We start from the raw sequence: 15,726 nt of genomic DNA, 5'->3' as shown, positions 1-15,726 counted from the left end.
GGCATGAGCCACCAATGGGGCAGTTCCGTTCTGCCCTGAAGCCCAAGGCCAGGCTAGGCTGGCGCTGGCTGAGATGCGGGGGTGTGGTGCATTGCACCGGCACTCCCTCTCATCCCCCAAACCCAGGCAGGAGGTTCTTAAGTGACAGCAAAGGTTCGAGCCGCACACTGCGTTGTCCCTAAAGCGAAGCCGGTCGGTCACTGGAGAAGCCAGGTCCCCTACCCCCACCCCCGCAGGGCTGGGCTCAACCGGGGGGGGGGGGGGCACCGCCCGGCTAGGGAATCTCCTCCCTGCACAGGGAGCACTACGAGGGTGGCGCAGACCCATAGTAGACGTGGGAGAGGCGCAGCCGCACCTCCTAGTGGCGCCGGCGGCCCCCGCGCGCCAGCGTTTGGTGCTTCTCCAGCCTGTTGGCCACGCTTTGCCTGTGGGTCACTAGGTAGCGCGACTTGTACTCGGTGTCGAAGCGCGGATCGTGTTCGCGTGGTACGTCCACGGGCGCCAGCCACGCGCCCTGAGACCAATCATCGCTGTGCCAGGCGACTAGCTACACGCAGCGGAGGCGCAGGTAGCGCACCAGGTCGGCCGAGAGCACGTAACCACCTCTGAGCGCGTAGGGCACGAAGCAGTCGCAGAGCCTCCAGCGGCCCCCGGGCTTGACGCGGCCATGGCCGGAGTAAAGCCCCAGTACAGGGTGCGGCGGTGTCACTCTCCTGGAGCACGAACTCGTCTAGGCAGGCCAGCATGGCCAGCACCTTGGCGGCGCGGGCAGCAACGACACGTCCCGGTGCCCGCCCTGCTGCCACTCCAGCGCGCGCAGCTCTTCGGCGCCCTGTCCGCGCGCGTCCACGGCGAAGCCCACGCTCACGCTCACGCCGACGCCCAGCGCCGCGCGACGCCGCCGAGCACGCCGAGGCGGCTTCCTGGAGCCCGCAGCGGGCTCTGCGCGTGCGCACTGCCCATCATTTCCTTTTAAAGGCTGAGTTATATTCCATTGTGTGCGTATACCATGTTTTGTTGATCCGTCCTCTGTTGATGGACATTGAGTTATTTTCACCCTTTGGCTATCGTAAACAGTGCTGCAATGCACATTGCCAAACAAGTGGCTGAGTCCCTGTCTTCAGTTCTTTTGGGTAGAAACCCAGTGGACTTGACCATTTTCTGTTCATTTTTGTGCTTTCCATATCCCCTAGATATTCTGGTATTCAGTTACATCTTTTCTCTCTTCCCTTGGTGCTCCCACTGAGGGCTTCTCTAAATACCTATGGGGTGATCCACAGAGACCCAATATACATAAACTCAACTATCAAAAAAAAAAAAAAAGCTCAGAAACAAAACTAATGAAAAATACAAAAATATTAATATACACTACAAATTTATGAGCAGTGGGATATTGGATGAATTTTTATCCCTTTTACATAGTAGTCTATGTACTTTCTTAAAGAACAAAATTTTAACAAATTGAATTCCAAAGATCTGATTGGTCGCTATTAGCAATTCATGAACCAGGCAACGTCTAATCTACAAAATAGAAAAGAGCTCCAATGAAATAAACAGAGTGGGCAGAAAAAGCAAGCAGAGAAAGCAGGAAAAAAGAATAAATAGTGGATTGGTCATTTCAAGGTTACTTTATAGTGATGTCAGCAAAATCTCAAAATAAATAAATCTTTAAAAACAACAACAAACAACAGGAAAGAAATGGGACAAGAGAATAATGTTAAACCAGTAAGAACAACTTTTCTCTCAACCTGAGCACTCTCACAATTCTTTGTTCTTGTGAATGTCTTCTCCCTAACAGTTTATAAGGTTTCTCCAAGCAGGGACTATGCCTTACTTTTTTTTTTTTTTTTTTTTTTTTTTTTTTTTTTTTGACAGCAGGAGTGGATAGTGAGAGAGACAGACAGAGAGAAAGGTCTTCCTTTTTGTCGTTGGTTCACCCTCCAATGGCCGTCGCGGCTGGCGCATCATGCGGATCCGAACCCAGGAGCCAGGTGCTTCTCCTGGTCTCCCATGCAGGTGCAGGGCCCAAGCACTTGGGCCATCCTCCACTGCCTTCCCAGGCCATAGCAGAGAGCTGGCCTGGAAGAGGGGCAGCCGGGATAGAATCCGGCGCCCTGACCAGGACTAGAACCCGGTGTGCCAGCGCCGCAAGGCGGAGGATTAGCCTGTTAAGCCACGGCGCCGGCCTATGTCTTACTATCACTGTCTTCCCAGTGCCACTGAAGGGCCTAGCACTCAGGGAAGGAAAGGCAGGAGGCAATCGACTTAGCAAAAAACTTGTTAATTCCTACGTATTCGCTTCCAGAATTCAAATTCTTCCTAGTCAGTATCAAATGCTGTGAATAGCCTTCTGTTCAAGTTCCATATGAAAATTAGACATCTCATTCCTAGTAAACATATTCACTACTAATTCATTCATTTTCCAACTAGTATTTAATGAGTTCCTACTAAATGTTAAGAAGGACGCTGGGTTCTAGGGCTACTACAGTGAACAAGACAGACATGGTCCTTGTCATTATTTTGTATTCCAAACTATAAAGCAAGTTTTTAGATCTTATACATGCAATGTTTTCCAAGTAGGTTTTGTGGTTAACATGCTCTGCATTTTGAGACAATGTCAGAAGTGTATCCAAAATATGCCTAAATAGGGCATCAGGTATGGAATGAATAATATTAAATCAACCAAAGATCTGTAGAATCAGTGCCAATTACCAAATTACATTGTAGGCATAATGTACATTTTCCCTATTACTGTTAGTCCCATAAAGTCAGGGTCTATGTATTTTGTCCTGTTGTTCACTGCTGTAATTTTAGCACAATGATGTGCCGTATACAGTTGTCAAAAGAATGTTTAAGTATTCAAGGTTCATAACTGCCCCCTAGAATATGGGAATGAATGAAATTGATTATTTTATAATTCAAGGCAGATTTTATAAGTACTTAACACAATAAAGTTACCACACTATCCTGCACATGCATTTCTTTCTCACCATAAGTGCGATATTATGTTGGGAAAACAACCCATAGAGACAATATATAGCACAAGTCAGGCCATCTGCCTGAACTTATTACCTAATTAGCAATGGAACAAGTGCCCTTGCCCTACCTTCCACTTAAGGAAGAAGTTGCCCAATTTTTAAAGATGTATAAAAAAAATAAATTAAGATTTTTCATAATCCAGTTAGGAAAAGGTAAGTTCTCGCTGACCTCCATATTTCTATTTTGAACGTTCCATTGGAATAGTGTTTAAACATCTAAAAGTTTACCCAAGGCCATAAGTCTGGCACAAAATTAAAATAGTGTTTTCACAAACTGCCAAGTAACTTGAAGCAGAAAGAGTAAGAATATTTTATTTTATTACAAATAAACATTTCACAAAGATTAATTTGAAATGTGCACATGCTATTAAGCAGAACAGAGAAAAATGAACAAATAAGGTACTGGGATCTACAAAGTTCATTTAAAATCCCATCCATTTTCTCTTACACATAGGAATGCAACACATATCAGCTGAACTGGAAGCACTATCAGAAGTGCTTGCCAAACGTGTGTAATGCTGTAGTAGTAAAGTACAGTTTTCCAATATGAGATTGTGTCTGTAAGATTTTTAAAAAGCCTTTAAAAATATGATATGCACAAGCTTGCCCTGAGGGAAAAACAAGATGGAATACAGATTACAAAAGCTTTGTTTGTTTTCCACAATACCAATTTGAAATTGGAAAAGAGTAAATAGTTGTGGAAAAAACTGAATGAGCATAATACTAAAAAATCAGTGCACTCACAATGACCTGATGGAAAATTTGAAGCACCTTTTCTCTAGCCTTCTTATATCATAATATGAACTATATGAATTATATAGGCCTTGATATTCAGAAATTTAAGAAAAGTTCAAGTTTTAAGTCAAACTGTCATCAGAAAAAGAAAAATCCAGTATAAAATTTGCTACTTTAAGGCCACTGTTTATAGTTCTTTCATGTATAGCACTATACATTTCAGATACTTTTGTTTTTGTTTTTATTACATAAGTAAAACTTTTAACATACAAATGTCAGGATATAACTTGGTTAAGTTCTCAGTGAAACCATGCTTAGAGAAAAATGCATCAACAAACTGCCCTTGGAGTGACTTTTTTTGAGGCTTTTTGCAAAAGAAACTGTAGTTAATACAAGTTTTAAATTGACTCCGGTAATTTAACAGCAATCGTTAGGTTGTAAAAAAGTTGCAGCATTCCACTACCAAAAAATAAAGTTATTTTCTCCAGAAAGTTACAGTATTAGTGCTGTACTGCCAATTTTAACTCCTCCTGTAGTATCGTTTCCATTTGTAATAATTCCAGGTTAGACTTCCGTAGCAACATTTGCATGTCTCTATGGAGAGAAAACAAGAGAAACACAGACTTCAAAGGAGGGGTCAATTATAACAGCAAGTTACAGTTTTGTTCACACTGCAACTTCTAAAATAGTTTAATTTATTTAGTACTATTTGCAATTCCAGATCCCCACAAAGGTATGTGGAAACCCCAAAACACAAAGTAAGAACGGACATATCAAAGCAGAAACGAAATGATAAGTCAGTAGGACAAAGAAAACATGTGGCACTGAATAACACTGGTATTAGTAAATTCATGACAATTCAGGTGTTTCAGAGGGGGCATCCTCATCATAAAATCAAGACTTAAACCTTAGCCTCTCAAGTACGGAGCCTGATGCAGTGTAGCACATGCACAAGCTCAAGTGAGTACTTCATCTTTTCCATCAATGGTATCTCTAATTCTAAAGTGATATGAGCTCTTCTAATTATGTTGATAACTGCAGAGAGAGTTATTAGGGGAGAGGAAGCTTTGTAGATTTTGGAGAGTTACCTACAACATAAAGGTGTAACCCTTCAATAAACCCAAGAAAAGGAATTAACAACAGGACTATGATTAAAGGGTAAGGAATGTGGATTCTATATTGTGATACTATGCAAAATAGCAAATTATCACCCACAAACTGGACATAAGAGCATGCAACTAAGAAAAGGGCAAAAATGGTAGGATGTCATGTTTTTCAAGGACATTACAAAATAGACATTTATTAATATACATATGCTTACCTTTTACTAGGATCTTACATTGTTAAAACTGAAAGAAATTTAAAAGTTGATTTATTTTTCAGTATTTATATTTGTATGGATACCTTTAATTCCAAGCAAAAATAGTGCTAATAGAAAATTCTTATTTTCTTTCATTTTTGGCTAATAAAGTGGTCAAAATACATGCATGTGTATTTTTGTCAACATCACTTTTTAAATACAAGGTACTTCAAAGAGTTCATGAAATGGAATTAAAAGGGGTCTGCTGGGACCGGCACTGTGGCATAGCAAGTAAAGCCACCACCTGCAGGGCTGGCATTCCATGTGAGCGCTAGATCGAGTCCCGGCTGCCCCACTTCCAATCCAGCTCTCTGCTGTTGCCTGGGAAAGCAGTAGAAGATGGCCCAAGTGCTTGGGCCCCTGCACCTGTGTGGGAGACCTGGAAGAAGCTCCTGGCTCCTGACTTCAGATAGGCTCATCTCCGGCTGTTCCTGACAATTGGGGAGTGAACCAGTGGATGGAGGACCTCTCTCTCTCACTCTGACTTTCCTTCTCTCTCTGTGTAACTCTTTCAAGCAAATAAATAAATAATTTTTTAAAAAGGGGGTCTACTTTGGTGTAAGAATTTTTGAAATGCATACATTTTTGTAATATGCATTCTCCATGAACTTTGTGAGGACCCCACACAGAGGCAGATTTCATTGCACCTTATTTCTTTACTCATTATACAATATAAAAACCGTAAACCTACCTTCAAATAAAATATGTTACTTACTAACAGCTTTAAAAGAAACTTCTTAAAATAACCCTAAAAAGTTTTCAACTGAAATGCTTACAAAAATGATCACTTGTTTGAGTTACATTTACCTTTGACATAGCCTCTTCCATACCCTCTCTCACACTGATGGCCCCACCCTTCCTATCTGAAAGCCTATTAGAAGCAGAATGCTGAACTAGATTAGATATCTGAGCACTCCTATTGTCTAGGTTTTCATAACTTCACATCTGGGTCACTGCAAATGTTCCCTCATTGGTCTTCCTGTCTCTCATCTGTCCTCCCCAGAATCCTGCCTGCCCAATGATAATCAAGTGACCATTCCAAAGCACCACTCTTTGCTTCTCAGTCTAGGAAGATGTCTTATTGCTACCACATCAAATCCTAAATACTCCGATTTCAAGGCCCTAATTTGCACACCCCAGGTACCCCCAACCCTATAGCCTACTAGCAAACATGGATCTTAGGCTTTAGTCCTTTCTTTCTACATCTTGTTCTTCTCTATGCCTCAGCTTACAAACTACCAACACTGTGAAGAAAGTTTCAATAAAAATACTTAACAGGGGCTGGTGCTGTGGCACTGCGGGTTAAGCCGCTGCCTGTGACACAGGCATTCCATATTAGTGCTGGTTCCAGTCCTGTCTGACTCATTTCTGATCCAGCTCCCTGCTAATGTACCTGGGAAAGCAGCAGAAGATGGCCTAAATATTTGGGCCCTTGCCACCCACGTGGGAGATCCAAATGGAGGTACAGCCTCCTGGCCTAGCCCTGGCCACTGCAGCCATGTGAGAAGTGAACCAGAGGATGGAAGATCGCTCTGTCTTTCCCTCTCTTTCTGTAACTCTTCTTTTCAAATAAATAAAACAAATCTTTTTTTTTTTCTAAAAAGCACTTGGCATACATCCCCTGACCATTCCTACCATATTTATCTTCTGCTCCACTTCTCCTACCACCTCTGAAATCAAGAGTATATGGTTGTGCAGGAGAGGGTTAACACAGCATGTCTGACTGCTGTACTTGAGGATCCTGCTTACAAGGTTGGTCCTAGGCTGCTATCTGGGAACTCACACTTCAGGAGGGTTCTCACCATTAAGTGACGAGTGCTTAAACTGCTGTGTAAGTAACATGGTTTATGCTGAATACCTGCTTTCCTTCTGGAAGTCTAGAATTTGGATATGTGCTTGGCAAGGAGTGACTACATAACCAGCCCCCAGTGAAAGCTCTGGTCACTGAGTCTCTAGTAAGCTTCTCAGGCTGGCAACATTTCTCATGTGTTGTCACAGCTCCATACTGGAGCAATGAAGCACATTCTATGTGACTGCACTGGGAAAATACACTTAAAAATGTCTACCTAGTTTTCTCAGGGCTTTGCCCCATGTGTTTTTACCTTTTAATGATTGTGACTATGCTGAGTCTTCCTTGTGAACCGTCAACCTGGGGACCCCTGCCACCATGATTTTTATTCATTAAGCTTTTTTGGATTATATGCACTGATGGATGTGTGTGTGTATGAGGGGGGGGAGGGGAGAGGGAGGGAGGAACAGATTATATTCAATTCCATCCAATAAGTATTTTCTAAAGACTACATGACTAAGAAGGCATCCTGTACCCTAAAGAAGTTGATAATCTATTTGGGGAAACAGGAAGGTAAACAGTAATATTTAGAGAGCAAATGAAACAAGATATAAAGAAGGGGCTTTGGTAAGGCTTTACAGTGGATGTTAAGAATAAAGCAGAACAGAATGAGATGGTTATTTGTCTTAGAAGTTAAGACACTGTTTAGAATGCCCACATCTTATATCAGACTGCCTGGGATTGAGTCCTAGTTCAGCTCTCGATTCTATCTTCCTGCTAATGTGCACCCTAAGAGGTAGCAGGTGGTGACTCAAGTAGTTGGGTCCCTGCCACCAATACAGGAGATCTGGATTGAATTTCTAGCTCCTGGCTTTAATAGGGCCCTGCCGGGGCTGCAGGCATTTGCAGAGTGAACCAACAGATAAGAACTTTCTCTCTGTCTCTCAAATGAATAAAAAAATTTAAAAGAATGAGGATCAGACAGCAGGAACAATGTTATAAATGGGTGAACACATTTGTTATGCTCCAAAAAGCAGAAAATCCACAGAGAAATGTCTCTGGAAAAGTAGCTGAGGGCTACTTCCAGCCAGCAAGTTTGGTCTCTTTTTTTGGTAGGCAATAGAACAGGCGACAAGTGTCTGTGAAAGAGCAGTGGGAAACAATCTGTGTTTCAGGAAAATGAACTGTGCTAGTAGTGAAGAGACCGAAGAAGCAAATCACAGGAGGAAAGCAGGGCAGCTCCAATGCTTCCAAAACCAGACCAGGAATACTTAAGGAGAACATAATAAAGGTACCATTTTGAATCAGCAGGGCAAGGACAAATTCTTTAATAAACAATGTTAGAGAAACTGACCATCCATTGGGAAAAAATTAGATCCTGACAGCATAGTATAATATAAAAACCAATTCTAAATGGATTAAATAATTGTGTTAAAAATTAATCACAAACCATTTAAGGGAAATACAGCAAAGAATTTTTAGAAGCATAAGCATGATATGAAATCTAGAAGCCATATGGGATAAACTTCACAGATTCATGAACATCTAACAGTTCTATTATAAAAAAGCCAGCATAAACAGTTGACAACATAAAACAAACACCAGGAAAATGCACAGCAGGTTAATATTCTCAGAAGATTAAGAGCTCTTATAAATCAGTAAGAAAAAGTGCTCTATCCCACCAGAAACACTGGCAGAGTATTGATATAAGGAAATTGAGGGAGAAATACAAATGGCCACTGGACACAGAAAAAAGAAGCTTATGCCATTAATAATCAAAGACAGACAGATGAGAGCTACTTTCTGCTGTAAGATTGACAACATTGACAACTGATAATAACAACTGTAGTGTAGTATTGACTATGGTGGAGGCAAACAGCCTCTTTCACATACTGCTGGTCAGAGTATAAATGAGTAAAAGGGGTAGTTATGAAGTACCAAAATATCAATGTGATAAATGAAAACTTTAAGCTATCTTGAAGTTATCAACAAAGGCTTAGTTAAGTAAGTCAGCAATCATTTGGGTACACATAACCTTATGGGCATAAGAACACTTTCAAGGAATATGTGAGTACAGGTAGTTTTAGGGAATTAATTTTCAGATCTTCAAATTCACAATGTTCACTTTCCAAAACTGTCCTGCCTGCACAATTGGTTAAGGCTGCTTTCCCATCTCCTACCTTACACAAGAAAGACACTCCTTCTCATCCTAAATCTTACTATTTTGTATCAAAGGGGCTATTTGTCAAGAAAGAGATCCAACCCTAACAAATAATACATAGCACACTTCCGCAAGTCAGATAGTTTGTATTTCTTTGCCAGTGTTTAATAAAACTGAAGGTGGGGGAAAAAATGAGCTGCCTGTGTCAACATACTTCTTGATGACAGATCATTAAGTCATTTTTTGAGTCTATAATTCAGAGGGTACAGAATTGAATGGCGTTGCTATAATAGAAGTCTTTTAATTACCATCTATATAATCATATAAAGTTTCTTTGCATTTACATATTCAAAAAGAAAAAATAGAATAGAAACTTGAACACTGTATTATACTACTAGCAACGAATCATATTTACACATGAACACATGAAAAAAAGGAAGGTGGGGCTGGTGTTGAGGAGCAGCAGGTGAAGATGCTACCTGTGACACTTGGCTCTCATATTAGAATGCCAGTTGTTATCTTGGTTACGCTGCTTCTGATCCAGCTCCCTGCTAATGTGCCTGGGAAGGCAGTGGAAGATGGCTTAAGTACTTGGGCTCCTGTCATTCATGTGGATGACCAGGATGGAGTTCCTGGCTCCTGGCTTCAGCATGGCCCAATCTTGGCTGTTGTGGCCATATGGGGAGTGTATGTGAGCAAAAATATACGAAGAGCACTGACATAAGTAAGAGAGCCAGAGAACTGAATAACATGCAGCCATTAAAATGAATTCAATGAAGTACTGAATGAGTGACACATATAAGACTTGGAATGGCTGAAGTTGAAAGGATAACTGGAAGGATTCCTATGACAAGTTTCTAGCTTTGTTTGGCTAGCTGTGAGAGCTGAGGAGCACGAAGGGAAACAAGTAATCTAGGGAGGAGAGCATATGTGATATGATTTTTAATAGCTTTACTGAGCTATAATCCATATAGCATATACTTAACTCAAAGTATACAATTCAGTCACTTTTTAGTGTATTCACAGAGCTGTGTTAACATCAATCACATTAGAACATTTTTTTCACCCTCAAAAGAAAAACCCATCTCATTAGCAATAACCCCACAAGCTCCCTCCTGATTTTCCTCTAACCCCTTATTCCTGGTGATCACTAATCTACTTTGCATTTCTATAGCTTTTGCTTATTCCATGCATTTTGTGTAAATGGAATCATATGATGGCGGTCTTTTGTGTCTGGCTCTGTCACTTAGTATATCGTCTTAAGGATCTTCCATGCTGCAGCACGTTCCAGTACAAGTTTGATTTTAAACATGCTGAACTTGAGGTACATTAAGGGCATCCATATAAGGGTGTTTGGGAGGCAGCTGAAAATCTGCAGGTATAGAAGGTAGTCAGCACTGAAGACATCAACAGAGCTGATGGCTGAAACCCTGGAAAGAAGTGAGGACAATAACACAAGTGGGCAGAATAAGAGAATAATGAATATCAAATTAGGAAACGCTTACTTTTAAAGAATGCATGGAAGCTGGCACTATGGTATAGCAGGTAAAGCTGCCACTTGCAGTGCCAACATCCCATATGGGTGCCAATTCAAGTCCCAGCTGCTCCACTTCCGATCCAGCTCTCTGCTATGGCCTGGGAAAGCAGTAGAGGATGGGTCCCTGCACTCATGTGGGAGATCCGGAAGAAGCTCCTGGCTCCTGGCTTTGGATCAGTGCAGCTCCAGCTATTGTGGCCATTTAGGGAGTGAACCACCAGATGGAAGACCTCTCTCTCTCTCTTCCTCTGCCTCTCTCTCTACCTCTGCCTTTTAAATAAATAAATAAATCTTTTTTTTTAAAGATCCAATAAGAACGCATGAAGAAAGAGAAATCACCAAGTAAGAGTGGGAAGTCAGAGACTGAAGGTAAAACTGAAGGTTTCGGATCACAAATGCTCGATGGCCATAAGGCCCTCAGGCAACACATCTTTTGCACAGAAGGTGGATGATAGATTCGTGTTGACTCATCTGATTTTTGTTCCTGTTCTACCTTTGTGCTTCATAACTGTCAAGGTTTCTTTTAACCGCCAAAGCCCCAAGTCCCAACCTGAATTCCTTCTTGCATTTTCTTTCTGTCCTGGACTTTCTTCCCTTCCTATCCCTAGGAAGAGCTCTTGTATATACCTAGCTTACAGGCACCTGAGGACTGCTAGGGAATCTGTGGTGCTAAGGAAGTCTGCCTTCCTGACCAAATAAGCAATTGTGACAGTTTTTCAGATGGCTTCATGAATTCTTACTGGGTGTTTTGTCCCATTGTGGCATATAATCAGACTCAAGATTTTCTGAAAACTTTCTGGGATGAGCAGGAGATATTTAACAGGGGCTACTTCGGAATGCTAGCGGATAAAAGATAAGCCTTATCCCAAAGGGTAAAAGACTTCCCACCTCCTCATCATCCAACTCACAGAATCTAACAGAAAGGAAACCCAATAAAAGGGATGTGGGGTGCCAAAACTGGGTTACTTCAAGCACGTGATGAATGAGGAAGAATTTCAGTTCTACAGTCTGATACTACTGCTTAAGACTCTCACTCTTTTGTAGGCAACTGGGGAGCCAATGCAGTTCCAGATGGTGGCACAGATGAAGACCCCGAGACCTCCAAGCCATGAATGATCAGTTCAGGGATTTCAATGTGACAGGGGAGTAAGCAGTCCAGACATGAGCAATCTAATCTTCCCGGTGGACTTTAAGGCATATGGGAATCAGTAGGTTCATATAAAATTTCAGCTTCAAGAAGGGTGCAGGGCACCAAAATTCATTAACTAATCATGATCCTTAATTAATCTAGGTGGTAGTCTAATAATTGCCAAAACAATGAATGCCCTAGCAGGCTGTAAACGAAAGCAGTGTGGAGATGTTACCCAGACTGAGGTATCTCTCCAAGGTAGGATCTTCAAAGTTATCCCTCATGCTGAAGCTTGGAATGAAAAGTGATGTAAATGGTACTTCACACGCAGTAACCCTATTTAAGCAAAAATATCCCTAATTAAGGGAAAGCAGAAGCAATGTTGGAAGAAACCAAAGATTTTAAGGCCTTCACTCTTTTCTTTAGAGTACAAAGGCTGAGATAAAATGGACAAATATGTCCAAGCCATCGACTTATACATATGGAATGGAGTTTCCAAGTAACACAATACTACAGGGACAGCTTAAAAGCCAAGTTAGCCTTGAGTACTGCAGTTCAGACCTTGGCAGAAACAAAGAAGCTACAATGCCTCATTCCTTTCCTAAGGTTAGGAGAGTGGAGCCCGGCTGTTAAGAAGGGTGCTAACAGTAGGGTATATGATTTATACCATACTCATAGGGTTGGGCTTTGTTCAAACACAAATCTATACTTGTAAAAAGCTTGGCTATGGTTCATTTGCAGGCACAAACAGTAGCCAGGTTAGAAAAGCTCAGGTTAAAGGAGCTATAGTGCAGATATAGGAAGTAGCATCCAGAACAGTAGCCTAACAAAGTACCAGACAGTGGGAGAGTAGCAGACACTGCCTTTTTTTTTTTTTTTAACCCAGTGCATAGAGATCACTTCGTTTTTTTATTTTTTATTTTATTTATTTATTTGTTTTTTGACAGGCAGAGTAGACAGTGAAAGAGAGAGAGACAGAGACAGAGAGAAAGGTCTTCCTTTTGCCGTTGGTTCATCCTCCAATGGCTGCTGTGACCGGCGCGCTGCAGTTGGCGCATTGCGCTGATCCAAAGCCAGGAGCCAGGTGCTTCTCCTGGTCTCCCATGGGGTGCAGGGCCCAAGCACTTGGGCCATCCTCCACTGCACTCCTGGGCCATAGCAGAGAGCTGGCCTGGAAGAGGGGCAACCGGGACAGAATCCGGTGCCCCGACCGGGACTAGAACCCAGTGTGCCAGCGCCGCAGGTGGAGGATTAGCCTATGGAGCCACGGCGCCGGCCTAGAGGTCACTTCTAATGCATTCAGATGGCAGTGACAGGCAACAGGAAGGTGGGGCTGTGACCTGCACTGTATTCTAACCATAATTGCTGCATTTTAGATGACAGACACAGCCTCGGCCTAAAGCCTGGAGACCCACAGCAGGTTAATTTAGGACACACTTCCTATGTCCTTCGATGAAGATCTGATGTCTGATATCTGTGTGCTACGAAATGGGGCTGCTGGACTATGTAAAAATGGGGTGGCCAGGCAGAAATTGTGCAAAATGGGGCAAAGACAAGAATAATGAAATGGAGCAAGTTCAGTGAGCATAGAGAAATTGCAGGCAGATGCAGACACTCGGGTAAGTACTCAGAAGCCTCAAATCATCTAAAAGATAGAAGGAAAATGGACAGAAATGAAGCTGAAATGCACAATTCAACACAGAGCTAACAGAAGAGAAACAGACACCATTACCAGAACCTCAAATCCTCGCTCACTCAGAGAAGGACTGCCTCAGCTTTTCTCAAGTTGAAATCAATGCCTCACTTCCCTGAGAACAGTTGGGCTGTCCTCCTATGACTGCAAACAACTGGTGAGAAGATCTACTGCCAAGAAACTTGCCAAACCTTGACATTCCTGGACAGTAGGGAGGTAGGTGTACATGAGGGGAAAATGACTCCAACTCACTCATGTTTTCAAAAAAGAGATGGCTTTCCTAAAACCATGAGTGCCATGCACAGTGAAATTAGAATTTCTTCAAAGGTACTCAGTTAAAACTGGTGGCTGAGAGAGGTTACATAGGATTTTATATTTAACTCCCTAAAATCTAAAAAACAATCAGTTGTCAATATCATTGTACTGATTCATCTTTTGAAAAATGTTAGGTTTACTAAAACAACTAAGTGAGTTCAGTGTAAAGGCTTCACAAGCATGAGCATTTAGAGAAACATTTATATATACATTTATATATACAATCATAGTTGGGCTATTTGATAGCAACACTATATATATACATATATACATATACATATATATATATATACATGTCTCTGAAGAAAATAGCCTAAAATTATGAAAAAAGAGTTCAGAAATTGCAAACATGTATCATCTGATATAATGCCACTTTTCTCCTCTAACATAGAATTATTGTGTAGAATTTCATCTTACGTCATTTTTAAAAATATTTATTTATCTGAAAGGCAGTTACACAGAGGCAGAGGCAGAGAGAGAGGGAGAGACATCTTCCATCCGCTGGTTCACTCCCCAGATGGCCACAACAGCCAGAGCTGGGCCAATCTGAAACCAGGAGCCAAGAGCTTTTTCTAGGTCTCCCACTGGGCACAGGAGCCCATGGACTTGGACCATCTTCCATTGCTTTCCCAGGCCATAGCAGAGAGCTGGATTGGAAGAGAAGCATCTTGGACTCAAACCGGTGCCCATATGGGATGTTGGCATGTAGGCAGCAGCTTTACCCACTATACCACAGTGCCAGCCCCTTAAGTTATTCTTACGTTGCATTTTTAAACACTAATGTGATTCATTTAAATAAATCAACTCATAACTCAAAGAGTATGCAATGCAAACTATCACGTAAAAAGATTTTTATTAACATGAAGAGTTAGCATAATGGAATAAACCTCAGTGTCCATCAGGAAATGAATGGCTGGGGTCGTCATTGCGGCACAGTAGGTAAAGCTGCTGCCTGCAATGCTGGCATCCCATATGGGCACCAGTTCAAGTCCTGGTTGCTCCACTTGCAAGCCAGCTCCCTGCTAATGTGCCTGGGAAAACAGCAGAAGATGGCCCAAGAACTTGGGCCCCTGCCACACACGTGGGAGACCTATAAGAAGCTTCAGGCTCCTGGCTTTAGCATGGCCCAGCCTGGACCATTGCAGCCACTTGGGGAGTGAACCAGCAGATGGAAGATTTTTTTTCCCCTCTCTCTCCTTCTCTCTGTAAACTCTGCCTTTCAAATACATTAACAAATCTTTTTTAAAAAATAAATGGATGGCTAAAGAAAATATACAATGGAATACTATTCAGACTTAGAAACGAAAGAAATCCTGTCATTTGTAATAACATGGATGAACTTGGAGAACATTATGTCAAGTGAAATAAGCTAGGCTTACTCTAGTCTTCTAAAAAGACAAATATCACATGATATTACCTGCATGTGGAATCTTAAAAAGTAAAGCTGACAGAAGCACAGTGTAAAATGGTGGTTACCACAGGCTTGGAGGGACTAGGGAGACGTTGGTCAAAGGATACAAAATTCCATTTAGACAGGAAGAAGTAGTTCAAGAAATCTATTGTACATCATGGTGACTATGATTAATAACCACATATTTGAAAATTGCTAACATATTATTTAAGAATTTATTTATTTGAAAGGCATTATGATGGGGAGGGGGAGAGACAGAAGGACAGACAGACAGAGAGAGAGAGAACATGAGATCTTTCATACAATGGTTTACTTCCCAGATTTATGTGACAGCCAGGGCTGGGCCAGGCTGCGGCCAAGAACCAGGAAGTCTGTCCAGGTCTCCCATGTGAGAGAGCCTTCCTCTGTTGCTTCCAAGGCACATTAGCAGGGAGCTGGATTGGAAAAGGAGTAGTTGAGACCTGAATACTCCGACATGGGATGTGGATGTCACAAATGGCAGCTGAACGTGCTGTGAAACAATGCACATAACTGCTAAGAGAGTTTCAGTATTCTTAC

At 41.9% G+C, this 15,726-nt stretch overlaps 1 protein-coding gene and 1 pseudogene across 10 annotated transcripts in view; both read right to left on the bottom strand.

Annotated features, from left to right (window-relative positions):
- Window positions 1-304: 304 nt before the first annotated feature.
- Window positions 305-1,158, bottom strand: LOC133752880 (beta-1,3-galactosyltransferase 6-like; annotated as a pseudogene).
- Window positions 1,159-3,392: 2,234 nt separating this feature from the next.
- The window catches only part of BCLAF3 (BCLAF1 and THRAP3 family member 3), an 87,180-nt gene continuing 74,846 nt past the window's right edge, over window positions 3,393-15,726 (bottom strand). For 3 of the 10 annotated variants that reach the window (XM_062183779.1, XM_062183787.1, XM_062183788.1), the window contains one exon: window positions 3,393-4,367. In XM_062183779.1, coding sequence (XP_062039763.1) covers window positions 4,338-4,367 — 30 coding nt within the window. In that variant the 3' untranslated portion in view covers window positions 3,393-4,337. Of the gene's footprint in view, window positions 4,368-5,094; window positions 5,123-15,726 lie in introns of all 10 variants that reach the window. The other 7 variants (XM_062183781.1, XM_062183784.1, XM_062183783.1 and 4 more) reach the window with 5 other exon arrangements.

This window comes from Lepus europaeus, chromosome X, assembly GCF_033115175.1.
Source record: "Lepus europaeus isolate LE1 chromosome X, mLepTim1.pri, whole genome shotgun sequence".
NCBI lineage: Eukaryota > Metazoa > Chordata > Mammalia > Lagomorpha > Leporidae > Lepus > Lepus europaeus.
Note: the sequence above shows the minus strand (reverse complement) of the source record. Positions and strands in the feature narration are given on the sequence as shown.